This window comes from Morus notabilis, unplaced genomic scaffold, assembly GCF_000414095.1.
Source record: "Morus notabilis unplaced genomic scaffold, ASM41409v2 Scaffold99, whole genome shotgun sequence".
In the NCBI taxonomy this organism is placed as follows: domain Eukaryota; kingdom Viridiplantae; phylum Streptophyta; class Magnoliopsida; order Rosales; family Moraceae; genus Morus; species Morus notabilis.
Genome location: NW_010362482.1, coordinates 820,858 through 846,116, shown reverse-complemented (window position 1 = coordinate 846,116; position 25,259 = coordinate 820,858). Strand labels below are relative to the sequence as shown.

At 34.4% G+C, this 25,259-nt stretch overlaps 5 protein-coding genes and 1 non-coding gene across 8 annotated transcripts; 2 read left to right on the top strand and 4 right to left on the bottom strand.

Moving 5' to 3' along the window:
* The first annotated feature begins 1,856 nt into the window (after positions 1-1,856).
* Positions 1,857-6,001, top strand: LOC21410293. Of its 2 annotated transcripts, none has more exons than XM_024168231.1 (3): positions 1,857-2,117; positions 4,288-4,606; positions 5,736-6,001. In XM_024168231.1, the coding sequence occupies exons 2-3, from the start codon at positions 4,290-4,292 to the stop codon at positions 5,743-5,745; spliced, it is 327 nt and encodes a 108-aa protein (XP_024023999.1). In that variant the 5' UTR covers positions 1,857-2,117; positions 4,288-4,289; the 3' UTR covers positions 5,746-6,001. The 2 variants fall into 2 exon arrangements, with proteins under 2 accessions (XP_024023999.1, XP_024023998.1); XM_024168230.1 differs by having other exon boundaries at positions 1,857-2,182.
* Positions 6,002-7,059: 1,058 nt separating this feature from the next.
* Positions 7,060-9,744, bottom strand: LOC21410292 (GDSL esterase/lipase At3g26430). Its single transcript, XM_024168167.1, has 5 exons — positions 9,498-9,744; positions 8,281-8,490; positions 8,013-8,182; positions 7,415-7,685; positions 7,060-7,316 (listed from the first exon to the last, which is right to left on the bottom strand). The coding sequence occupies exons 1-5, from the start codon at positions 9,742-9,744 to the stop codon at positions 7,066-7,068; spliced, it is 1,149 nt and encodes a 382-aa protein (XP_024023935.1). The 3' UTR covers positions 7,060-7,065.
* Positions 9,684-13,005, bottom strand: LOC21410291 (alpha-L-fucosidase 3). Of its 2 annotated transcripts, XM_024168166.1 has the most exons (6): positions 12,707-13,005; positions 11,675-11,884; positions 11,400-11,569; positions 11,029-11,299; positions 10,415-10,534; positions 9,684-9,745 (listed from the first exon to the last, which is right to left on the bottom strand). In XM_024168166.1, the coding sequence occupies exons 1-6, from the start codon at positions 12,942-12,944 to the stop codon at positions 9,726-9,728; spliced, it is 1,029 nt and encodes a 342-aa protein (XP_024023934.1). In that variant the 5' UTR covers positions 12,945-13,005; the 3' UTR covers positions 9,684-9,725. The 2 variants fall into 2 exon arrangements, with proteins under 2 accessions (XP_024023934.1, XP_010100371.1); XM_010102069.2 differs by lacking the exon at positions 9,684-9,745 and having other exon boundaries at positions 10,121-10,534.
* A 652-nt stretch (positions 13,006-13,657) lies between these two features.
* LOC112092301 (alpha-L-fucosidase 3-like) lies at positions 13,658-16,673 on the bottom strand. Its single transcript, XM_024168184.1, has 5 exons — positions 16,330-16,673; positions 15,174-15,383; positions 14,908-15,077; positions 14,557-14,827; positions 13,658-14,091 (listed from the first exon to the last, which is right to left on the bottom strand). The coding sequence occupies exons 1-5, from the start codon at positions 16,580-16,582 to the stop codon at positions 13,820-13,822; spliced, it is 1,176 nt and encodes a 391-aa protein (XP_024023952.1). The 5' UTR covers positions 16,583-16,673; the 3' UTR covers positions 13,658-13,819.
* Positions 16,674-18,218: 1,545 nt separating this feature from the next.
* On the top strand, positions 18,219-18,291 carry TRNAR-ACG. The gene has a single exon. It is a non-coding gene; the product is annotated as a tRNA-Arg (tRNA).
* A 213-nt stretch (positions 18,292-18,504) lies between these two features.
* Positions 18,505-20,920, bottom strand: LOC21410290 (GDSL esterase/lipase At5g14450). The gene is made up of 6 exons (XM_024168246.1): positions 20,454-20,920; positions 19,971-20,180; positions 19,710-19,882; positions 19,310-19,580; positions 18,823-19,118; positions 18,505-18,686 (listed from the first exon to the last, which is right to left on the bottom strand). The coding sequence occupies exons 1-5, from the start codon at positions 20,782-20,784 to the stop codon at positions 18,865-18,867; spliced, it is 1,239 nt and encodes a 412-aa protein (XP_024024014.1). The 5' UTR covers positions 20,785-20,920; the 3' UTR covers positions 18,505-18,686; positions 18,823-18,864.
* Positions 20,921-25,259: the final 4,339 nt, after the last annotated feature.

The window sequence follows — 25,259 nt, the reverse complement described above, 5'->3', positions numbered from 1 at the left end:
GGCCCAAGCCGAACTGCCTAAGTTCTACCCTAGGCTCGCTAACATTAGGGTTCACAATCTCATTCTCGGTCTCCCCTCCCGTGAACCCCCTCATAACTCTCTCCTCATCGCTCAGTCCTCTCGGCCGCCGTCTTGCCTACTTTCTCCAGTGCTCTCTCGCCGGACTGATAAGGATGGTTGCTATTTCTATTTAATGATGAAGTTTGAATATTATATTGAACTTTAAGTCTTTAATTTTTTGAATGTTGAAATCGACCACCCAACCCACCTCGCACCGCCCCAACCCAACCCGAACATCGTTGGGTTGTGAAATTTTTCTAACATCATTGGGGCCAAATATGTGCAACCCGCACCCTTTGGGGCGGGAAAAAAAAGTCTTACCCCGCACCAACGCAACCCGTGAACAGCCCTAGTAATAAAACTGAAATTGAAAACTCAAATTGGTAAAATGAACGAGATCTAAGTAGTGGATATTTAAATAATCCGATAGACTTATGGTTCAAATGTAAGCACTCACTCTTATTGTTGAAGGACTAAATTAATTATTATTATTATTATTATTATTTTTTAATCCAAGATAGGATCGAGCATGCAACCCCTCCTAAAATCCCATACCACTAGTCCAAAACCGTGTTAGGCATTACTTTAGTCTAATAAAATTGGGTTCTGCTTCTGCCTGGCGTTTATTGATGATATAATGGTATTCAATGGTCTTGTCGTTTATAAAATACATTGTCGCTTTTTGACGTCTGGCTTTGCAATATAACTGTTAATTCACATTTTCATCTCGTTTCACTTCCTTTTAGTTTCATTGTTTTACTTGTTTTCAAGTATAATTCTCTTATTAGTTATGTCGTTTACGTTGGTATGCGCCTTTTTATTTTTCGTGTCGCTATGGTTGCCGTTTTCAATTCAGTGCCCTGCACTTCTTATGTTGTCGTTTTCAATTTTTTGTCGTTTACACTTTCTTGTGGTTGCATCTTCTTTTATCTTTTCTATCTGTTATTTTGTATTATTTATGTGGTTTACCATCGGATTTTTCTTCTTGTTTAACAAGGTCGAGCTTTAAATTTTGGATAAATTTTTATCATTACCCTTTCTTTGGTCTCTTTTTATCACTTTGTCCTCAAATTTTAAAAATTAGTCTGCGTACTTTTTAAACTTTAAAACGTTATTAACTTTATCTATACTGTTTATTTAAATAACGAATTTGATGACGTGATAATTATTAGAAGGATAGATGGTTTGATGAATTATTTTTATAAATACTCCTCCTGAAGTATAAACCCTTTCTTTAAATTCTCCTAATCTATCAAAACAGATCCAAATGCAAAAATAATTTGTTGATGTGGCATGACAAAAATTAATTAGACATGTTAAATTCTAATTAAATAAATAAAAGTGATTAAATAGTAAGAAATAATAAAAAATAAATATAAAAACATTTGACTTTAAAAAATAAAAAAATAAATCAATTATTTAAAAAAAAATAAAAGCCAAAATAAAAAAATTTAAAAAACCTTCTTCCTCTTCTGCTCTCAAAGTGCATATCAAAATACATTTTTTTTCCTTCAAGAGAATAAGTCCGTCCATTTCACAAGACATTAGCCAAATAGAGTTAATTATAACGATTAAACAAATTCAAGATTGATAATCAAAATTAAAAATTTAGAGATAATTTGTTAAAGTACGATTGTGTTAAAAACCGAAGTTAGATTCATTCACAACCAAGCACCTTATTCAGAAAAAAAAAAAAAAAAAAAAAAAAAAAAAAAAAAAAAAAAAAAAAAAAAAAAAAAAAAAACACACACACACACACACACACACACCTTTTTATTTTATTTTTATTTATTTAAGAACGGTACGGACAAACTCATCGTCCCTTCTCTCTCTCGCTCTCTATCCTTTGCACAACTAGGGTTCCCCATTACATTTACAGCAGCACAACCTAAAGCAAATCTTCTTCTTCGATTTCGCTGCTCTCGTCTAAGAATCTGGTAGAGTTGTCGTCTTTAATCTCTGAATAATACTTTCCTTTCACGCCCTAATTGGCACAAATGAAATCGGAGGAATTGCGGGTAGAGTTCTGCTGAGTTTCAAAGAAATCCCCGAGGAAGGTAACAACGCCACCTTCGATTGCTCTCATTCTGGTTCCTGCGTTCCTTGCCTCTATTCCGAAAAGGTCTCTCTCTATCTCCGATTTTATTGAAACTTTCGATATGTTTGTAATCTAACAAATTCTGTCCCTTTTAAGTGCATTATGTAACCTTAATTGAAAACATCGACATTTTCATATTTGAATCCTTTGTAACCGTTTTCTCATAAACCTTGTAACCGTTTTCACAAATGATCGTTGTGTTCAACTCTTGTTTGGTACTGAGTGATATCTCCGATCCCCCTTGATTGGAACTGATTCTGTACGGTTTTAACGCAGCATTGCCTTTAATCACTAATTGGATCCTCTCGGTTTGAGTCTCATCTCATGGATTTACAAGTGTGTGTATAAATATATATATATATATATATATATATATTTATCATCGCTTGTTCATATTTTGCTTTATTTTAAGAATTTGTTTTGACATTCGGAAGTTTGTTCATGTAAATTTGTTTTTTCTTTGGGTAATTTAGTTAGAGAATGGTACTACTTTGCATAATTTGATTGTTTTAGTACAATGTTCCTATTAATTATCATCCCGTTACTTTAGAAAGTAGTAAACTTCTACAATTTCTTTTATGTTGTCATGTCTAATTTATGTCTATACTACTATTATATATCGATACTGACCAAAATATGTTATAGATTTAGTGTTTGGATTAAGCACTGTGTGAATGGTTTTTTAATGATTTGTATAGATTAGGATTATTTTCCTCTTTCTTTGTTTGGTAACTAGATTGGGTTGGAGCTTCTTCTGTAATTCATATGTATTCCCACTATATGGCATTTTTTTCCTGGAATATCTTTGAGTTTATCCTTGTTTATCCGGGTGTTTCTTCAGTTAGTTTCTGCACGTTGCATTATGCGAATGTCTTATGCTTGTTCCTTTTCCTAATTGCTTTTTTCCTATCAACTCAAATTCTGCTATACGTGTCGATGTTTATCTGTACATAATAATCTACGTCATTGTCTCATATGATAGTTATACGGTACTCTTAGATTTTCTCTCTCTGTTTTGTTACTACTGATATTTTTCTCGTACTTCACAATTTTCTTTAGTCAGTGACCAGTGTAATATTCTTTCCTCTTGAGTTTCACTAGTCTCTTCACGTAAGAGTTTAAATAGTCTCCCATATGGGTGTTTCAATAGCTCTTTTCTTAAGTTTTACTCATATTATCTAGTTATTATGATGACAACCTCTTATGATTCTATTTAGTTCTTATCATTAATTAACAGAAATTTCTGCTAATATGGACAGTTACTTTTGGATACAGGTATTAAAATTTTTTCCCTCCGTTTCATTCTGAAACATTTTCAAAAATTTCCCCCTTATTAGGATAACTGCATTTCATCAATTACTTTTATTTCAAAAGTCAATAACTGTTCTTACTTCTTATTACAACTAGTCTCATTTTCGTTACTTTTTTTTAGTTTTTTTTATTCCCTAAAAGTGTTTTACTTTGCTATGTATTAAAAAGAGGCTGGTCATGAAGGCCTTCCTTCCTTACAAAAATCAACGTTGTTTGAATATTGCAATCCTTCAAATGCATACACTGGAAATTTGACTGTGGTTTCAAGATACGAATATTTTCTATTTATTTTCCTTAATCATGCCACTAATTTATTATTTATATCCTAATTTTTTTTTTCAGGTCTGTGTTGCATTTGGCTTTTAATTCTCAGATAATTGTCCTCATTCTTATTTCTTCTTCTAGGCAGTTTGATATATCTTTTATGTATTGTTTTTACGATACATGATTTATCCTTGTTTGCTTTTTGGATAGAAAGAGACATTTTAATGGTTGGATATCTTCTCCCATTTATTGTATCTATTGGTTAATAGATACTTTTTTCTGCTAAAAAAAAAAAAAAAAGGTTTCTTTTTATGTGGTCTTACAGTTAGGTGAATTATTCTCATCAAGTTGGAAAGAATGATTATTGTATATTGGATTGTTTTTGAGGAATATATGTAGATCTTGATTTGTTAATTCTCAGCTTTTTTGGGTTCTTTTCTTTTTGCTGTAAAATCCTTCTTAGCCATTAGTTTTTTATTTATTTATTATTTTTTTTGTGTGAATTTCTTCTTTCAAACAACTTGTTATTCTGATTGGCCATTACTTCTTCCTAGGAATGAACTCAGTGATAAGGCAGAGCTTGAATCTGCTGAAACGGCCTCCTGGTGAGGCTGTCGAAATTCTAAGCTCTGGGCAGTACCAGCAATGGAGAGGGATAAGGGTGAAGGTGTTTAACGGAAACCTGGACCAGGCACTGAGGATAATGGAGCGAAGGATGCGGGGGAGTGGAATTGAGCGGATGATTAAGAACGAGCAGACCTACCACCTCAAGAACTCCGAGAAGCGCGTCTTAGCCCGCAAGGCTCTCGAGGTCAAAATTCGATCCCAAGAACTCGCTCGTAAGATGAAGGCAATCCTCATCCAGAAAGTCAGGTACTTTGAAACAAGCAAACACACCTTTTTCAGTCAGAACCAGGGATATGGGCAAATTTTTGTTGTTTGTTTTGTGTTCAACTCTTTCAGCTTGTATAAGAAATTTTATATGGTTTTTGAATACTGGGGATTTAACAGGTGCTTGATGATGGTCTTGTGTTTTATGATATATAGCTACTAAACACCCCTTTCACTCTTTTTTGCCTGTAAAGTAGTTCACTCTTTTAAATTATATATATAGATAACGGCCTCTGTGATGGTGAAAGTTATCCGGGTTTTAAATTCTGGGTGTTTATTAAATTCTTGTTGATGGGCTTTACGAAATATAGAAACTAAGGAGTTTTAACTTCTATTGCAGCTCCAATAACTTGTAGATATTTCATTTTTGTGAAGAATGGGGAGGTCCATTACATTAGACTTTGGATTAGTGAGGCTGGGGCTTGCCCGGTTGCTTGTCTAGGAGTAAACTTTGTGATGATACTCGTCTAGAAAGTCGGGTACTTTAAAAGAAACACATCCTTTTCAATTGGAATCTTCACGCTGCTGCCCTTTTTTTTCTTCTTTCCTTCTCAATCCGCCTTGTGTTTTCTTTTGAATTTTGCACTCCTGTATATTTTTCCTCTATTCTAAATGCTTTTTTTTTTTTTTTCTGAAGTTGGATGCATCTTGATATTCTATTATATAAAAATTGAGTCTAACGTTGTCATGAGGAGGTTCCACCTAGTGCTTCCAAGTGCATGGGTGAATTTGTTGTTTGTAAATGAGTTTCACTCATTTAGATTAAGACATAGATATAGATAGATAAGGGAAGGCTTCTGTGTTGAAGAAAGTCATCTGGTTTCTACATGCCGTGTGTTTACTAAATGCTTGAATATGAATTTTATGATACATAGCAACTAAGAGTTTAGCTTCTATGATAACCCTGTAAATTTGCGTCATTATGTGAAAAATGGGGAAACAAGGACAAGTTATACTCTCGGTCTTCTTCCCTTCGTTTCCCCTTTTAAGCCTTTCTATTAGAAAGTTAAAATTGTTCTCTCTTCTAATCGGATTTCTCATTTTGTATTGCATATACATCATTCCTTATATCTGTTTGTTTGCACTAACATTCCCCTGTGGAAAATTGCAGGGGTCTATGAGACTAGCCGCCGGAGTTGGGAAACAAGGACTACAAGTTTCGGTCTATAGGCATGTGTTTTTTAGGGGTTTCTCTTGAAGACACTTCAGAGATGTTTAAAATTTACATATTCTGTTAAAAACAAAATCAAGCCCCCGCTAAATTTGAAGTGGTTGTAGTGTTTTTCCCCTTCTTCTTTGGGACACAACAGAAGGTACTGAACTTGTAGCTGACTGAGAATCTGCTTTTAGCTTTGAATAAACTGTTAGCTTCCAATATTTGCCTTTTGCTTTGTTATATGTGCTTGAATACGAAATTGTGTATGGTAGGAGGTGCACTTACATTTCCCAAAGCGTTGTACATCATTAAACTTGTTATTCAATTTCTCATCAGGGGTTCTTAAAGTGAATTTATATGGGAGAAAACACTACAGTTAAAAAAGTTGAATTTAAATTTTTGTGAGAGAGCACACTACGGATGAATAAAAAATTTGACAAACTGGTGAATTTAAATTCTTGTGAAAGAGAACACTATACGGGTGAATAAAAAATCCGACAAACTGGCAAACTTAATTAACCCACTCAATCCAATCTAATATAATTCGAACTTGACCAACCCAATCAAGAGATTAATCTATCCCACCCAATTCAAATATTAATTGGACAAGTTTGGGTTGGGTTTTTTTTTTAACCTAATTTAACTTGAACTTACTTAATCTATTTATATATATATATATATATAAATAAATATTTTTCTACCTCATAAGATATTACATTTATCATATATTTTACATTAATTACTTGGTAGCATATTATATTTTATGTTGTATGAGTTTTTATTATTGTTTGTTTGTGGTTTATAACTCGTGTATTTTAATTTATTTTTGCATATATTTTAATTTTATGTTTGTTTATAATTTATAAGATAATTTTGAAACTTTATGAGACTAATATTATAATGTAAGTTAACTTTTTCATATATTTTTTATTTTAAGTTAAATAGTTAGTCCCACCTTCCTCCGCCCCTGCGCATAGAACGAAGAAACCAAATAACCATAATAAATTTATAAAGGAAATTCTACTCGATTTTTGAACCGTCGGAAAAAAAAAGAGAGAAGAAAACAAAGGGAGAGAAGAAAACAACGACGACGATGATGATAATAATAATAATAATAATAATAATAATAATAATAATAATAATAAATTATAAGCATTATTATCCTGCAGTGGTGATAATACTCAAATACGAGTAGTAAGTCCCACTCGTAGATAGTATATCCATATTTTATTAGTATGCTAATCATTTCCACTGTAATGAATCGTAATTTTCTAAAATCTGTTGCCTAACAAGACATTTTCAATGGGTTTGGTGGGTCCGAAAATGACCCATTAGCAATAGAATCGAATATCCATTTGTTAGCAGCCTCGGTGAAATGGACGCCATCCCAATTAATCTTCACCGTCGGATTGCCACACGATTTTGCGATTATGATCTCTCTACCGTTGACTTTTTTCTTGCTTCCACACTTGATATAGCGATTGTAGTTATACTTTCCACCGTGTCCACAACATGCTACAAGTGGGTCCTCAAATCCTTCAAATCCCATAAAATACCAAATTTCAAAACTAGGCCAAGAAATTATTGAAATTTACGTGATGAGTCAGAATTTGGTGGATCAGCAAGAAATTTACCATATTTCTTGGCTTGGCTGATGAGGGTGTACTTCACTGAGTAGACGTCCACGTAGGTGATTGCAGCCAATGGAAGTTCCTTCCTGAGTTGGGCCACGGCTTCCTTTAACCTTCTGTTGAAGTATTGGGCCACATCATTGAATGGGTTAGCACATCCATGTTTATCAACTTGGGCTGCCGTTATGAGGTAGCGGTCCAAAATATAAGGAAGGCAACCTACTGGGCCTGTATTGTGTACCCAAAATGATCTTCCTCCTTGACCGTAAACACCCTATGAGCACAAATTGCAGCACTTATAAAAAGTGTGAATTTTGTTTTCTTTTCAAAAGAAAAACATACATAAATAAAATGTTTGGAGAATTCTTCCATAGGATTTTTAATAATAAAAAAAAAAATCCAAAGGGCATAGATATAAAATGTTACATACTCATCAAATTTCATTAAATTATCATATTTTTCTTAATATGATATGATTCTGATGTGATCTAATGATTCAAAACACTATGTCTTTTCATATTATGTCGCAACGTTCTCTATAAGTAATTTATAAATTTTCATCTACATATCTATGGTGCATGTATACTTGTGGTTGACTCACCTTCATAACATTAGTAAACTGGCTAAGCACGTCAGGAACATAAGCCTTAACTTGTTCTGTGGACAGGTTGAGCTTGTAACCAGCTGTGAGATCATTTTGGCCAATATCAAAAGTGTAAAGTGCTCGAGAAAAATCCTCCTCCTTTGGCAAAAATGTCCCAAATAATCCTCCTACACCAAAATAATTAGATTCACATTTTCATTACTTTCTAAATAATTATGCAAAAAAAAAAAGAAAAAGAGAATGAATAAACAGCAAAATCGATCACCTTGTTTGCGAATTTTTTGTGATCTTCTTTGGAAATCTGAGAATTGAACAAATTGTACATCTAAAGAAATTGGACTGTATCCACTCTGTGATATGGTTGTGTTTTGAGGTCTGATGGTTGATCCTGCGGTGGCAAAATTTGCCCCGTGGCTGAAGTTTGAGCCGAGCGAGTCCAGAAAAGCGCTGAGATATGGCAATCCTAAGCTTTCAGCTTCACGACACCAATTATAAATAGAACCATTTTAGTCTAGCATTTCAGCCAGTTTAATTACATGAGGATGTAAATTAGTACATTTTCTCCTTCTCTAGCTTTTCTTTTTCCAAGTTTTATATTTACAATAGCACATATCAGAAGAACTATTCATAGAAAAAATCCAAATACTATGCAAATTGAGTTAAAAAAAAAAAAAGACTAAAAACTAAAACACTCATATGGGAAATCGAGTTTTTATTACTTTTGTATTCTTTGATGACTACTTATGAAATGGATCATGTTCTGCTTTTTTAAATGCAGGGAGTCACGTGTGTACAGCTTGAGATTTGGAGCTATCTTTTGTACTATAACTAAAGTATCTTTCATTTGTGTTATAACATTAAACTATGATGAATACAGCAAAACATGATATTGTTATGCGTTCAAATTTTTATCAAATGAAATTATTTGTCCCTAAATTGGACGTATATGTTACTGAGATCGATGCTACAAGCTGTCACATTTCAGACTTCCAACTTTTTGAATAACTCACATTGAGCTACGAGCTCACAAGGACACACACAAAGAGTCGAGAACATAATAATTTCACCTCTGTTTTGTTCTACACTTTTAGGATGTCTATTCGCAATCTTATTTTAATTCTTAATTTTTATGTTTTATAGTTGATCCATGAAGTTTTAATTTATTTCACTTTCAATCTTTTTGTTAACTTGATATTAAATGTTTAGCGGAATCTATAAAAATTAAAATCGTATAAAGTTTAAGGATAAAAATAATTTAAAAAGTAAATATAATCTCAAACTCTTAGTTGTTTTTAATTTTAATATTTAATTTATATAAATTTTATTAAATTTTAATACTTAATTGACGGAAGGACACTAAAATGAAAATAAAGATAAACATCGGGAACTATTTATAGAATTAACCTAAATTCTTAAGCAAAACTTGGCAGTGTGACAAAGGGGAAAAAATATATATGTATAGATGAAAGATTGGAAAAATACCTATGAAATCAATGACTAGACGGCCATCGGAAAAGCGACCGGATGGGGTGTGGAAATATGTCTCTCCATTGGGCGAAGGTGCTTGTCCAAATGCTGCTGATAGCCCTCCTGTATCTGAATTTGAGTCTCCAAAGTTGAAGATCGCCGGAAAACGACACGAGCTCTTGGAAACGCCGGCCTCACTCCGAACTAATGTCATACACATTAGCAGGCTGAAGAGAACACTTCCTAAGTAGTGAAGCTCCATGCTGAGTATGAGAGAGTGAAATATATCATATGTGGGAATGGCTTGTCTTCTATCACTGGAACAGAAAAGAAAGAAAGCTTTTCCGAGGTTTGTATGTGATGGTTGATTCAAATTTTTAATTTGAATTGAAACGTGATTTTATATGAGAATTTTTTATTATATTAAAAAAATTAGATGTGATTGTTTTTAAAAATTTTTTACTGTAATAAAATTTGAATCAGTAAAATAAACAGAATTTAAGTGAATAATATATTAATTATGGACCCATTACTATAAGCATGGTCTCCGGAAAAATAAAATAAATTTAGAAAGCAGTAATTAAAAAGATGCTCTTTTTGAAATTATTTGAAAGCTCAATTATTATACTAAGTGGTTGAATATATGGTCTTGATTGCTATGACTTACAATTTGAATGGGACGAATCCATAATAAAATGTTCCAATTGGCTCCCCATATTATCAAACTGAACTAGAAAAGAAGTAACAAGACTGATAAATTAAGTAGTACAAGTGTCTAGATCATGAATGTTCTAGCTTTCTATGGCAAGCCATTTTGAGTGGAATTGGCGGGTCAGAAAATGACCCATTTACAATCTGATCGAAAATCTGCTTGTTAGCTGCCTCAGTGAAATGATATCCATCCCAGTTTATCCAAACAGAAGGATCCTTACAAGCCTTTCCCACTAAAATATCTTTTCCATTCACTTCCATCTTTGAACCACACCCCGTGCTAACGTTGTAGTTGTACTCCCCGCCGTGACCACAACATGCTCTTAGTGGTTGCTCAAACCCTGCCATTGTTTTTGCACCAAAAAAAAAAAAAAAAAAAAAAAAAAATGGAAATTAGCAAATGTGTCCCCTGTTCCCCTCAAAATTTTTTAGTGTTACATACCATAATTTTTTTTCTTTTTTTAAACATAGAAGAGTGTTATTAGTGCCATCCCGCCACTATCTCCTCATTCTTTAGAAGTTTTGGGATTTGCCAATTGAACACAAATGAGCTGACCTAATTTTACTCAAAGAACTGGTCCAATTTCTACTCCTGCCACCAAAAGCGCAATGTTGCACAGCTTATTGGTCTGGCGGAGACTTCAAAGTGGAATTGTAGAGTATCGAATATTGGACACATCCTGAGAAGAGAAAACGAAAGACATCCTAACTGCTACACTATCCGAAGGGTGGTACCACCGCTACTTTTCGGCTTACATTACAGCTATTATGTGATGACATATAATAGTGCCTAAAAGAAATTTTTTGATTGGTGGAAGATAGAAAATATACATACCATGCTTCTTTGACTGGCTAAAGAGGGAGTACTTTACTGAGTAAACATCAACATAAGTTATTGCAGCTAATGGTAAATCCTTTCTCAATTGGACCACAGCTTCCTTTAATCCGCGGTTGAAAAACTGCGCGACTTCATTGAAAGGCGAAGCACATCCTGCTTTATCCATCTGTGCGGATGTAACCGGAAGGCGCTCCAAGACATATGCTAGACAGCCGACGGGACCAGTGTTGTGTATCCAAAAGTATCTACCTCCTTGGCCATACACATGCTGCAAAATCACAGGATTAAGGAGCTAGAATTGGGGACCACAATATGCAAAAGAATAGGTTGTTCACAAATATTTGTTTTTGATCTCATCACTAGCTAACCTTAACAATGGTTTTGAACTGATTCAGTAGCTCAGGTACATATGCTTTAACTTCGCCAGTGGTCATGTTCAAGAAGTAACCAGCTGTTAAATCGTTCTGACCAATGTCAAATGTGTACAAAGCGCGAGAGAAAACTTCAGCCTTTGGCAAAAGCTTTTCAAAAACTCCACCTACAATATTGAGTTTTACATATCTTTGAGCCATTGAGTTTTGCTAATTACCTTCACAAAGAATTAGTACTTCAGATGAAAAAAAACATGGGAAAAATGTTTCACCTCTTTGACGAGTAGTTTGAGATCTACTGTAAAAACTATAGAACTCATTCCACTGAACGTCCAAGGAAATGGGACTGTAACCGGTCTGTTTAAAAGTTGTGTTTTGGGGTCTGATGGTTGACCCTGCCGTGGCAAAGTTGACTCCATGTGTGAAGTTGCTTCCCACTGAATCAAGGTAGGCACTCAAATACGGCAATTTTAAACTCTCAGCTGCAAATCATTGTAGAGGAAAAGATTTTGTTAAATGGAGTGATGATAAAAGTGGAGCAAAAGTAGTAGTACATGATGCAATAAAACAACCGAGCTTTGTTAGAGATATCATGCAAGAAATTTATCAGGCGTTGGATGATGAACAAATTGATTTAGAATGTTAAAATTTGAGCTATTTTTGTTAGGTGAAACCCAACAACAACAATAATAATAATAATAATAATAATAATATCAATTATTATTCAGATCTTTTTCAATCACCATCTAATGCGTTGCATGGTATGACTAGTATTAGTTCAAATAGAATCTTTTTAACTCCATTTTCACTTGTTTCCTTACTCTATATACATGTTTAATTGTAGCACCTTTCCTTCTATATTTTCTGTTTCTTTTTTATCCATTATAAAAACTTTCTAAACTAGGAGGATAGGTTTTGAATTATTGAAGCCAATGTTGCTTTCTTATTACTATCTAGAAAGTAGAAACTAGCATGCTGCACTGCACTAAGAGTAAAGTGGGACCAAGGGGTTGGTGGATGCTGGTGAGGATATGATGTCAAAGAGAAAACTTTTCTACACCTTTTATCCAAATGAGATTGCTTCCATGGTTAAATATCATGTTACTAAAATAATGGTTTCAAGATATGTGTCAAGAAATAAATGGCAAGATGTGTAGAGCTTCTTCTCTCTCTCTCTACTCAAAGTCAGAAATACAGGACACATGCTCGATAACAGAACTAAACTAATCTCTCCCTTCTCTCTCATTTCATTGCAAGGAAAAGAAATATCACACATACCAAAGTTATGAGAGAGGAAAATGTACCTATGAAATCAATGACAAGACGGCCATCGCAGTAGCGGCCAGCAGGTTTGTGGAAATATGATTCGCCATTAGGAGGAGGGTTATATGCATATATTGCAGCCAAGCCACCGGTGTCGGAGTTCGAATCGCCGAAGTTAAATATGGCCGGAAATTCACATGGAGTACTTGTCTCCGCCAACCTCACTGAGAGTGCTATAAGAACAGTGATAACAACATATGTGAAGCAATGCGATTCCATGAGAAGATTTGTCTTTGTGGGAAAGAGAGTTAGACAAAGAATGAATAAAATAGAACAGATGAACAATACCTCAATTTATATTATGAGGGGCTCTACAGCTGTTTTTGTTATAATTATCTGAAGAAAAGAAAATTAATTTAGTAAAAATAAAGGGAATAAATAATTTGGCATGCATGTAAAATATTACCAATACCTTATGTCATGGTAACTACTATTTTTTTTTTTATCTTTGATTAAAAGAAATCATATAATAATATATAAACACTAAGCTTTTGCTTCTTCACGTTAGTGTAATAATAACAATAGTTTAAACTACGGTGAATCCAGCCAAAGCTTAATGTTTCTAGTTGTTTAAGGATATGTTTTTGTATTTGGTTGTAAGGCTGCCAAATTATGGCAAATTCTGTGTCTCAAATCTAAATACTGATTTTATCATATAAAATATGTTATCACGTTTAAACTCCCAAGTTTTGAATTTTGGCGAGCCCACAGGTACACATACAGAGTATGACATAATGTCACTTTTGTTTTCTTGTGAAATTTTTTAGTGAGAATTCAAATGGTTTGGAAGTAAGTGCAAAAGAAATGTGAATGAGAAGTTTGAATGTGAACCGTACTAGCCACAATAATTCATCTACTAGTACTGTTTCTTCATATGTAATTAATATAAAATTAAAGGGAAAAAAAATGAAAGTAACCAAGTAAAATGCCCTTTCAAAGCTCCTTTGTGTCTAAGTCTTGCAATTTGGACAATATGAAGTCACAAGTCATCACATTGTTTTACTAGGCTCCAACATAGAAAGAAGTCAGCGTTTATGACATTGAATTGGAAGAAGCAAAAACATCAGCCAAACTAAGTACTATATGAGGCTAGATCATGAATGTGCTTTTGTTCTATGGCAGGCCATTTCCAATGGAATTGGCGGGTCGGACAACGAACCGCCCACAATCTGATCAAAAATGGCTTTGTTAGCTGCCTGACTGTAATGTACTCCATCCCAATTCACCCAAACCGATGGATCATTACATGGCTTCCCAATTAAGATCTCTTTCCCGTGCACTTTAATCTTCCCTCCACACCCAATGTTCCTGTTGTAGTTGTACTTCCCACCGTGACCGCAACACGCCCTCAATGTTTCCTTAAACCCTGCATATACAGACCAATCAGCACATTTATATGTTCCCCCCAAAATGCTGAATTATCACTTTTTGTGAAACAAATTATCAACCTATCACACGACAAATGGTCCTTGAAGTTTTAAATCGCAATCGCACTTTGTTACCTCATTTTTAAAATATTTCAATTTAATTCCGATGTTTATCCGTTTATTTTAGTTATAGCTCATTCGTTAATTCAGTGTTAACAAAGATGAGGGAGTATGCGCGTAGCGTTAATAGAAAATAACACTCTGAATATGGACGTGATGTTAACAAAAAAAAATAACATCATACTAATGAAACACAACTCATCCTTAGTCCTCTTTTTTTTTAACATCCAACAAAGGCAAGGGTAAAAATAAAGCAAACTGATTGACTAGGGCAAGTTTAGGATATTTTAAAAGTTACCGACCAAAGTGAGACTAGGGATATAAGAAAACGGTAGGGAATGTACCATGCTTTTTTGGCTGGCTAATGATAGCGTACTTTGCAGAGTAAACATCAACATAGGTGATTGCAGCCAATGGTAACTCCTTTCTCAACTGGACCACAACTTCCTTTAAGCCATAGTTAAAAAATCGAGCAACTTCATTGAAAGGTATAGCACATCCTGCTTTGTCTATCTGCGCGGGTGTGAGTGGCAAGCGGTCCAAGACGTATGGTAGACAACCAAAGGGACCAGTGTTGTGTATCCAAAAGTATCTGCCTCCTTGACCATATATGTACTGCCAAAGTAAATTATGATTAATGAGAAAAACTAACAAAAACTCTAGAATTTTTTAGCTAATGATCATGACTAGCTAACCTTGACTACATTCTTGAACTGATTTAGTACATCAGGGATGTATGCTCTAACTTCACTTGTTGTCATGTTCAAGAAGTAACCTGCTGTTAAATCATTCTGGCCAATGTCGAATGTGTACAAAGCGCTCGAGAAATCTTCTGCCTTTGGCAAAAGGCTTCTGAAAACACCACCTGCAAAACATTGAGGCCAAAATTTGTATCAACCATTGAGTTCGAATTAGTAGTATGGAATTAGAGCTAAGGATATAGGCAAATGAATGTTTGCACCTTTTTGGCGAGTAGTTTGCGATCTGTTGTGAAAATCGTAGAACTCATTCCACTGAACATCTAAGGAGATGGGACTGAAACCACTCTGACGAAGAGTGGTGTTTTGGGGTCTGATGGTTGATCCTGCGGTCGCGAAGTTAGCCCCATGTGTGAAGTTGCTTCCGACTGAGTCAAGGTAGGCACTCAGATATTGCAATCCAAAGCTTTCAGCTGGGAAATCATTTTAGCAGAAAGAGACATTGATATTGTTAAATATAGTTCTAGAATTGAGCTAAAGAAGCACTTATCTCAAGGAAATTTTATGTCCATTTTCTTTGTTATTTTGCATCATGGTAACCAACAAAAAATGGCAGTTTGTTTGGACCTCCAAATTAAAATGTGACTTCGATTTTCTTTGCAATGTCCTTTTTCAATCTGAGATTTTTCTTCACTAGAACATATAAAACTAAAGGGTTGGGTTTTGAATTATTGAAGCCAACGTGATCTAGTGCTACTATCCATATCTAGCAAGTTGCAGTGCACTGAAGTGGGACCAAACCAAACGGTTGGTGGATGCTGATACGGATATGATTTTATATTTATTTATTTATTTATCTTCTCTTTCCTCTCTCTCTTATTTCTTTCCTTCTTTCTTTTGTTTTTCCTCTTAATTTTCTTTGACAGTAATTAAGCAAAGCGTCGGTGGTATCAAGTTCCAACAGTACTCATTTTAGTACTAGCAATTAGCTTATCTATTTCTTTATTTATTCTTCTTTTTTGCCCCCTTAAGATAGCACTTTTTAAATAATTTTTTGAAGGTAACTAAACACAACAAACTATGATTATGACAAATTCTGATTTTCATCTTATTCGCCCTTCTGGGATTAAACTTTACAGATTGATCTGAACTTCTACTTTCACATAGATCATGGGAACATTTACAGGGACAAGAAAGAAAACTACTAAACAGAAACACAACAAATAAATAAATAAAATAGAAGACACCCTTTTGAGGTTAACCAAATGGCCATATTTTCCAGGCAAGGAAACACACAAAATTCAACCAAGCTTATAAGTAAACCATCATGCTCAAGAACAGAGCTTAACTAACCACTTCCTGTTTGTCTTATCAAAGAAAATTCACCAAACAGCAGAGTTATAGTGAGAGGAATTGTACCTATGAAATCAACGATAAGACGGCCATCGCAGTAGCGGCCAACAGGCCTGCGGAAGTATGACTCGCCGTGAGGTGGACGGGCTTGTCCGAACACGGCGGATAAGCCACCGGTGTCGGAGTTTGAGTCGCCAAAGTTAAATATAGCCGGAAATTTACATGGGCTTGTTTTAGCCAACACCAGGCTTTGGGACAAGCTCAATGACAGTGCTAGAAGAACAGTGAGAATATATGATATCAAGCAACGTGATTCCATGAGTAAATGTAAATGTGTGTTTTATGAAGAAAGAGAGAGTGAGAGTGAAGCATAACTTAAGTACTATAGTCCAATATATATATAATATGAGGAGCAGTGAGTGAGGTGTAGAGAAAAATACTCGTGAATTTTTATCGGAGTTTGAATCTGTCGTCTCATTTTCATCTCTTATGAGTTGTCTTCCTAATTAATTAACTTTTTAATCTTGATTTCCTCTTAATTTTAGATATCTCATTTTATTGCTTCAGTATTTTTAGTATTTAGTATTTAGTATTTATTATGTAGATAAGTTATGAACCTTTATCGAGTTTAAATCTCTAGTCTCATTTTCATCTCTAATTGGTTGTCTTTCTAATTAATTTTTCTTAATCATTCTTTCCAATTAATTTTTAACACCCCATTTAATTGCTTTAGTATTTTTAGTATTTTGTAATTAGTATTTATGATGCCGATAAGTTCTCAAAATTAAGATAATTTATTAAATTAGTATTGCTGAGATAGTCAATTAGACAGAAAATTCAGGAAAGTATATTTGACTTCATCTTATATGATAAGTTCTTAAATTTAGATAACATAACAAATTAGTATTGCTGAAACAGTCAATCAGATCAAATATATATATATATCGGAAGAGCAGATTTTTTTTTCTTAAGGATCAGAAGAGCAGATTTGAACTGATCAGCCAATTAGACAGAAAGATAATTAGTAAACAAAACAAACAAAAATTGTTGGTTGCTTTTTTGTCGTTGAAATTTCTGCGTGTATAATTTTATACCACGATCTCCTGTACTTAAGGTCATTAGGCCAGTTTATTTTTTTTTTTTTTTTTTTTTTTTTTTAATATCTGATGAGGCCGGTTAATTGTTATTAATTTGTTATAAGGTTATGTAACGGTAACTTTTTTTTTCTCATTTTTCAATATTTTTGTTGAAAATTTACTTTTGAAATGTCGGTTTGAGAGAGGAGATGAACAAAAGGCATTAATCAGTTTTGTTGTTTTCGACATAAAGTTTTGTCTGGACTAAACTTGATCTGGACAAGAAAGAAAGATTCAAGACAACACCATAAAATTTCAAATTAGCTGATGTTTCTCTACGGTACTTTGGGTTTTCGTTTTCCTTCTTTTCAAGGCACATCATTTTCAGCGTGCTTCACAAGACAAGAGACTGATTATATAGAGAAACAGATCTTCAATTCTAATTCATCTTTTCATTTACTTCCACTGATATAATATATTATTATGTAAATATAAAATGATATAATAAAATTTACGTGTCAAACAGTAAATATAAAAAGTGATGCTAGAGAAAAAAGAATACCATCTTCTCATTGTCTCTTTTTTTTTTTTTTTTTTAATTATTATTTTACGCTCATGTTTCTAATTTTGTAACGGTACATAATGATGATGTGGGAGCATTCTTAGAAGAATAAGGCTGGATTGGTCCCGCAAGCTTTCCATCAAAAAGAGAAAAACCAGGATTCATGGTCATGTTTACAAGCCAGTACTCTACACTTTTTTTTTTTTTTTTTGGCTCAAGCCGTCCAAACATTTTGTTAGTATCATTAGGATAATGTCATTGATCTTAATCTACTAAGATTCATATAATATTAACAAGTACCGCAAAATCATCAACTTGACTCCATGGCCCAATGGATAAGGCGCTGGTCTACGGAACCAGAGATTCTGGGTTCGATCCCCAGTGGAGTCGCGTTTTTAATTTTTAAGTCTTTTTTTTTACCCCTTTTTCAGTGTGCTTCCAATAATACATACCACGCTACTTACTGCTTAAAATAATCGGCCTTATTCACAATACTTGTAACTCTTGTTATTCCACCTATCATTTAAAAAAAATAATAATACACAATTTAAAGTAAATTCAAAACAACAAAATGAATCAATGATAAATAAGAGTTTAGTCCCCGAAGTAGTAAAGACATATGGATATAATATGGTGGTGACATGCTTGTGTGATGGAAAATGGAGGGTCTGAAAAATGAGCCATCAGATTTCCTGTAGGCCCCCCACTGGTTTGCAGCATGAGAGTCACGCACGCCGTCCCAGTTAATGTACTTTAAAGGGTCATCATGAAAGGATTAGTAAATCCTACAAAATCTCAAACACCAATAAGTATATGGCCACTCTATATATATACATATACATACATACATACATATATATATATATATAACTTGGAATCAAACAATTGAAATCTTTAAGAAGAGGAAATGAAACTGGTTACCGTGATTCTCTGCTTCCCTAATTCCATATCTTGGGCTCGTCATCATGAATTAAGACGCTTCTGACAAGCTTGAGTGATGGAGATTGGAGGGTCCGAGAGAGATCCATCAAGAATTTGGTGGGCTACCCATTTATTTGCAGAATGAGAATAATGCACACCATCCCAACTAATGTAAACTGAAGGATCACTGCAAGCATTCCCTACGACCTCAGTCCCGTTTACTGTTGCCTTCTTACCACATTGGACATAGTGATCTCCGTAATGCCCGCAACAGTATCCTAGTGGATCACCAAAACCTGCAATTCCCCAGCCAAACATGAATAGGTATGTTAACCATCAATCCCTTAATCATGTGTGTTTGAGGCCAAATTCCCATGTTCTTTCCACGCGAACATTTCATTATTATTTTTTATATTCAGAATTCCCCTGAACCCATTACATTGTACATTCTTGATTAAGGCCTCGTTTGATCATGTGATGGACTTACCAAGCTTCTTTGCTTGAGAGATCAAGGAGTACTTGGCCGAGTAGATGTCAACGTAAGTGAGTACTGCATCAGGTAGTTCCACCCTAAGTTGGGAAACCCTTTGTTTGAGAAGCCTGTTGAATTCCATGGCAACCTCGTTCTGGGACTTGACACAACCATTTTTGTCCATATTTTCACGCTTAGGAGGAAAATGTATAACAGAATAAGGCAAACAGCCAATAGGACCAGTATTATGGATCCAAAATGTCCTTGCTCCTAGTTGGTATAGCTCCTAACACAGTAGATCATGATAAAACAATAAGACTAGAGAGTTGAATGCTCAAATTACTCTTATGGAAAAAAAAAAAAAAAAAAAAAAAAAAAAAAAAAAAGAGGCATTCTTTTCTCTTCTTTATGTTACCTTTACTGTCCAAGCTAACATACTGGTAATATCAGGAAATGAGCCCTTGAGTTGTTCTTCTGTCATGGACTTCAACCCTGCATGAAGATCATTCTGACCAATATCTAAACTGTATAAGGCCTTTGAAAAGTCTTCTGGCCTCGGGAGACTTGTCTTGACGTAAGAACTTGTAGCTGAAGCAAAGCAACAGAAAAAACGACTAATTTCAAGTTTCTGTGTTTCACCCCATAATTCTTATCATCTCCAAAAACCTTACCTGACCTTCTTTGAAAAGCTCATCGGTGCGCGCTTTGAACTGCTTGAACTGCAAAAGCTGTATCTCCAACGAGATGGGACTAAAACCGGCCCCAAATATCTTCGTGTCCACATGCTGAATCGTGGACCCTCCTGTGGCAAAATTTGCCCCGCGTCGAAAATTTGCTCCAATGGAGTCCAAATACGCACCCACGTACGGCAAACTCAGGTTCTCAGCTACAAAAGCGTTCGTGAGCAGACATGAAAATGTCAGCATTGCCAGAAATATCGAAACTTGTGAAAATATCAGTATCATTGAAAACTAATGCACATGTAAAACATGTCGACATTCCATAGAAATATATCTTGATTGGAACCAACTGTTAAAGAGTAAATACTCGAGTCTCATGTCGTCTAAACATAACAAGTTACAAAAATACCAGAGAAATATCCATAAAATCGTCTATATTTACAGAACTAACATAGAAAAAAAAAAAAAAGCGATCTCACCAATGAAATCAAGTATGACTTTCCCATCGCAGTACCTCCCAGAAGGTTTGTGGAAGAAAGTGTCTCCATTTGGAGAAGGAAGCCTATGAAAAGCGGCTGATTTGCCACCAGTATCAGAATTCGAATCTCCGAAGTTGAATATCGCCGGAAAATTACAGTCACTCGGGTCACCAAGAGTACTCTTTCTTGGACTAAATCGGCGTCGCATGGTTGAAAGCATTGAGAAAGCAATGGCAAAGAAGATAATCATTGTGAGAGCTTGTACGGGTTTTCTGAGTAGCAACGAAGCACTGGATCTCATGGTGACGCAAATGGGTCTAAACCAGGCCATGGAGATTCAGATTTTAGCTTTCTTCGTCTTTCAGGACTTTTGTCGAACAGTTGGCGCTGGACAGACAAGCACACAGGAATTTTGACGGCGATCTACCAATAAGTTCCACAGTTTTGGGAGTAGTTAACTCTGAAGGACTCGGTTAAGCTCATTTATTTGATTGTTTTATGAATCAATCTTGATGGATATTAATGGTTGCTTTGGAACATGGCTAACGTATATATGAAGACACACTAATGATCATTAGTCAACTACCTAATTAATTAGTTATTGTATCTGAAAAAATAATAATAATAATAATTAGTTCTTGTCTGTTGGTTGTTGTCGTTTTTATCATTTTTATTTATTGTCCTTTAGGGTCGTTTTATTTTTTTTTGTCGTTTGGTGATTTCTCTCGGGTGACTGTCAGAATGTTGCTTTTGGTTTTTGTTTACGATTTTTATCGTTTCATGTGATTTATGCTTGGTTTCTTTCTTCCACCTCGAGTTTTTGCTTGTCGTTGTTATGATTACTGTCGTATCAGGTTACAGTTTTTTTGGTTGTCGTTTTATTATTTTATTGTCGTTTAAGGTGATTCGTTTTCTTATGATTGTTCTTTTTTTTTTTTGTCGTTTTTTGATTGCTCTCTTTACGCGACTGTCACTTTTGCTTATTGTCATCTTGATGATTGTTATCGTTTATTGTGATTTATGCTTGGTTTTTTGTCGTTTTTTTATTACCGCCGTATCATCTATCATGTCAGTCTTTTAGTTATTGTCGTTTCTATTATTTTTAATGTCGTTTAAGGTGACATTTTTCTGATTAATGTTCCTTTTTTGTCGTTTTGTGATTACTGTCGTTACAGGTGACTGTAGCTTTTGCTTATTCTCGTCTTGATGATTGTTATCGTCTATTGTGATTTATGCTTGCTTTGTTTCTTCAACCACCAAAATCTAAACCCTATTGTTGTAGGATACAACAACTTGTTTTAAAACGGCTGGGTTGGTTTCCATGAGTTTGGATTTTTATAACTGCTTTTTATAATCAAAACAATGACATCCAAACAACGTAACATATTTCCCTTTCACAACTGTTTTCATTCCACAGTAGACAACGGCCCTATTTGTTTCTGTTTTCATTTTCATTTTTTACGTTTTTTGAGACTAAAAAATGAAAATGCAAATTGGAAATGCATTTAGCGTAAAATTTTTAAAAAAAATAAAAACAAAAACGTTTTTATCTTTTCTTAAAAACTGAAAACGGTATAATACCGTTTTTTAGTTTTCAGCCATTGCCATTGGAGCTTGACTTCTATGAAGGAGACGCCCGCCACCATCTTCTCCAACTGCCCGTCACCGTCTTCTCCGACTGCCCACCACAACTGTTTTCATTCCACAGTAGACAACGGCCCTGTTTATTTCTGTTTTCATTTCTATTTTCACGTTTTTCGAGACTAAAAAATGAAAATGCAAACTGGAAATGCGTTTGGCGTAAAAATTTTTTAAAAAACAAAAACAAAAACGTTTTTGTCTTTTCTGAAAAACTGAAAACGGTATAATACCGTTTTTCAGTTTTCAGCCATTGCCATTGGAGCTTGACTTCTACGAAGGAGACGCCTGCCACCATCTTCTCCGACTGCCCGCCACCGTCTTCTCCGACTGCCCGCCACAACTATTTTCATTCCACAGTAGACAACATATTTCTCATGTTGTCCCCAACAGTACCCTAGTGGATTAGTAAATCCTACAACATCTTCAACACCAAGTCACCAATATATATTTTTTTTTTCACTTCAATCAAATAAATTGAATTCTTTAAGAAGAGGAAGTGAAACTTGTTACCATCAACATTCAACGTCGACGTGGATAAGGAATGCATCTGAAAGTTGGGAACTTAGATTGGACACTTATGAGGAAAATCGTAACACAAGTATACGTTATCATTAACAAAATTGTTATAACCCTCGGGTAGAACTCATCCCCAAAAACTAGTTTGTAGGGAGAGGGTGCCCAAGTGGCTATAAACTCACATGTTAAGCCCATACTTTAACAATGTGGGACTCAACCATGATCCTAACATACTACCACGCTTCCGACACCGACGTCCACGGCGGTCCACTCTGGATGGCCCACTATGGCCTTTCCAAGTCACCCCTCTCCTGGCCGCCCCTCCCCAGGTCGCCCCTTCTGCAACGTAAATCTGAGGAGGAGCATGCTCTGATACCAATTGTTATAACCCTTTGGTAGAACTCATCCCCAAAAGCTAATAAAGCAATGAATAGAGTGTCAATTCCACGAGCATTGCGGTAATTCCAATTAAGTACCGAAATTGGTTAACCTTAAAGTATATTTAAACGACCAAAATTAAGATGAGAAAATAAAATAAACATAAATAAAAAATAAAATAAACAACTTAAATTATCCAGGCTTACGACTCACCAAAATTAATCATATCTGAAAATTCTTATTTAAATTAATTATGTCTATTCCCAATGCTGACAGTGAATTTCTCTAAATTAATTATTAATCTTTCTCAAGCATCAATAATCATACCCCAAACATGCAGACCCTACATCTCTTATAAGATTTTAACATGTTGAGATTCATTAAGAATAAGAAATCATAACCACTGTAGTAGTCACATAATTATCTCTAACTTATGGTGTTCTAATGGCGTAGCAACCAGGGCCATGTTTAATCATCACTTCTCAGTCTCAGAATTAAACACCAATTCATGTAATTGTTGATCAAGCAATCACAAGCATTAAACACAGATTGAAACACTCCATATAATTAAGAATAAAACATGAATTAATTAAAAATAAAAAAATCAAATACTCATAATTCGGCTATATCGTAGTTCTAGATAATCAAACTAAAATATTAGTTCAAGTAAAATTAAATAAAAAAAAATAAAGAATTATAAAATTATAAAATAAAAGGAGGTGTCACGAGTCTTTATGCTTCGTCTTCTAAATCTCTTTCTTCTTCATTTTGTAGCCTCAAAAGCAACTTCTCCAATCCTATAACCTAAAAATCTAAAGAAAATAAAATCCTAAAACTAACCCCAAATTTCCCAAAATAATTCCCCTAATTTTTCTTCTCAAATCTCCAATGGGGCTCTATTAATTTTGGTATTGGAAGAATTCGTGCCATGGGGGTCTTCTTTTGATTTTGCGGCTGCCAAGGCTTTCATAAAGCCTTCAATCACGTCAGCAAACAAGAAAAGTGAGCCAACTAGGACTCTGATGCAATCATGTGACACGTGGCTTTGCGTGGTTGGCTTGAGCAAAGGCCAGCTGATGCATACGTGGAAGAACATCTATTCCGGCTGCAACTTATCATTAATTCCCTTTTTTTTTTTACTTCAATTAAAAATAAATTCCAAATTGCGACCTTCACCTAATTTAAATACACAAATGAAGATAAATAAAATAATAGAGGGGAAAACAAATAAAATTTAAATAAAATAAACTAAATTAAAACAAAATGAAAATTAAATGAAACTAAACTAAAAATCAAACAAAACAAATAAAAATCATGATTCCAAAGCAAATTATAAAGGCAAATAAGAGACAAAAAATAACTCCATTTTATAGAGTTATCAACACTTTCTCCTTTAGCTAGCTGTTGAATTCCTGAGCCGCCTCATTGTGAGACTTCAAGCAGCCTAGGGGACCTATGTTATGAATCCAGAAAGTCCTTTCCCCATTTTGGTACAGTTACTGAAAATCAAGGAAATAAATGAGACTATTTCTTTATGTAGTCATATTTGATCACAAGTTTAACAATAGGCCTTGACTAGAATCATTACCTTATAGAATGTGCACTTTATTCTGCAGATTCAATTGAATGTATTCTCACACTTCTATTCTAATTCCATAAAATTCTTTCGAGAAGTTTTGACAGGTTAACGAGAAGTATTACCTCTATAGTTGAAGCTCTGCTTATTTATAATATTGTGAATGGATGTTCTCGTTCATTTCACTGATTCGAGTTTAGAATTTGAGTTTTGTTACAGTAAAAAAACTCTCAGAAACAGTCACATCTAACTTTTTTATTACAATAAAAAGCTCTCACATAAAGTCACATCTCAACTCGAATTAAAAACTCGAATCAGCGAACTAAACAAGAACTTGTTCCAACGTCATTGACCTCAAAGAGGTATAAAGATCATTCTATCTTATGTCCAATGTCTACAAGGCGTGATTGGAGCAATTTTCTACTCTGGGGTGACTACTTTTGATATCTGACCTTCTATCTGAAAATACATGAGAAACTGCAGATAAATACAAGGTTTAATTTCCTTTTAAGTCCTTACTAGAATATAAACTTTTTAAGCAGTACATTATATCTAAATGTCTTAAGCTGTAGAAACTGATGAGGCTCTACGTAAAGAGACATGGGGTTCAAACATTTTCATTTAACTATGCAGATTTTACTTCGATTTTAGCGCCACTTATGTTCGAGCAGGCATGACCTGTTCCCATCTTGTGA

Coding starts and splice junctions, on each gene's coding strand:
- LOC21410293 (XM_024168231.1), top strand. CDS start 4,290: ATGAACTCAGTGATAAGGCAGAGCTTGAATCTGCTGAAACGGCCTCCT.
- LOC21410292 (XM_024168167.1), bottom strand. CDS start 9,744: ATGGAGCTTCACTACTTAGGAAGTGTTCTCTTCAGCCTGCTAATGTGT. Junction 7,686..8,012: donor AGTTTACTAATGTTATGAAG/GTGAGTCAACCA, acceptor TTGTGCTCATAG/GGTGTTTACGGTCAAGGAGG. Junction 7,317..7,414: donor CAGCCAAGCCAAGAAATATG/GTAAATTTCTTG, acceptor TGGGATTTGAAG/GATTTGAGGACCCACTTGTA.
- LOC21410291 (XM_010102069.2), bottom strand. CDS start 12,944: ATGGAATCGCATTGCTTCACATATGTTGTTATCACTGTTCTTATAGCA. Junction 11,885..12,706: donor TCTTGTCATTGATTTCATAG/GTACATTTTCCT, acceptor AATGATTTGCAG/CTGAGAGTTTAAAATTGCCG. Junction 10,535..11,028: donor TAGCCAGTCAAAGAAGCATG/GTATGTATATTT, acceptor AAACAATGGCAG/GGTTTGAGCAACCACTAAGA.
- LOC112092301 (XM_024168184.1), bottom strand. CDS start 16,582: ATGGAATCACGTTGCTTGATATCATATATTCTCACTGTTCTTCTAGCA. Junction 15,078..15,173: donor GCAAACTACTCGCCAAAAAG/GTGCAAACATTC, acceptor AATGTTTTGCAG/GTGGTGTTTTCAGAAGCCTT. Junction 14,092..14,556: donor TAGCCAGCCAAAAAAGCATG/GTACATTCCCTA, acceptor CTGTATATGCAG/GGTTTAAGGAAACATTGAGG.
- LOC21410290 (XM_024168246.1), bottom strand. CDS start 20,784: ATGGCCTGGTTTAGACCCATTTGCGTCACCATGAGATCCAGTGCTTCG. Junction 19,883..19,970: donor CGATGAGCTTTTCAAAGAAG/GTCAGGTAAGGT, acceptor GCTTTGCTTCAG/CTACAAGTTCTTACGTCAAG. Junction 19,581..19,709: donor TGTTAGCTTGGACAGTAAAG/GTAACATAAAGA, acceptor CTACTGTGTTAG/GAGCTATACCAACTAGGAGC.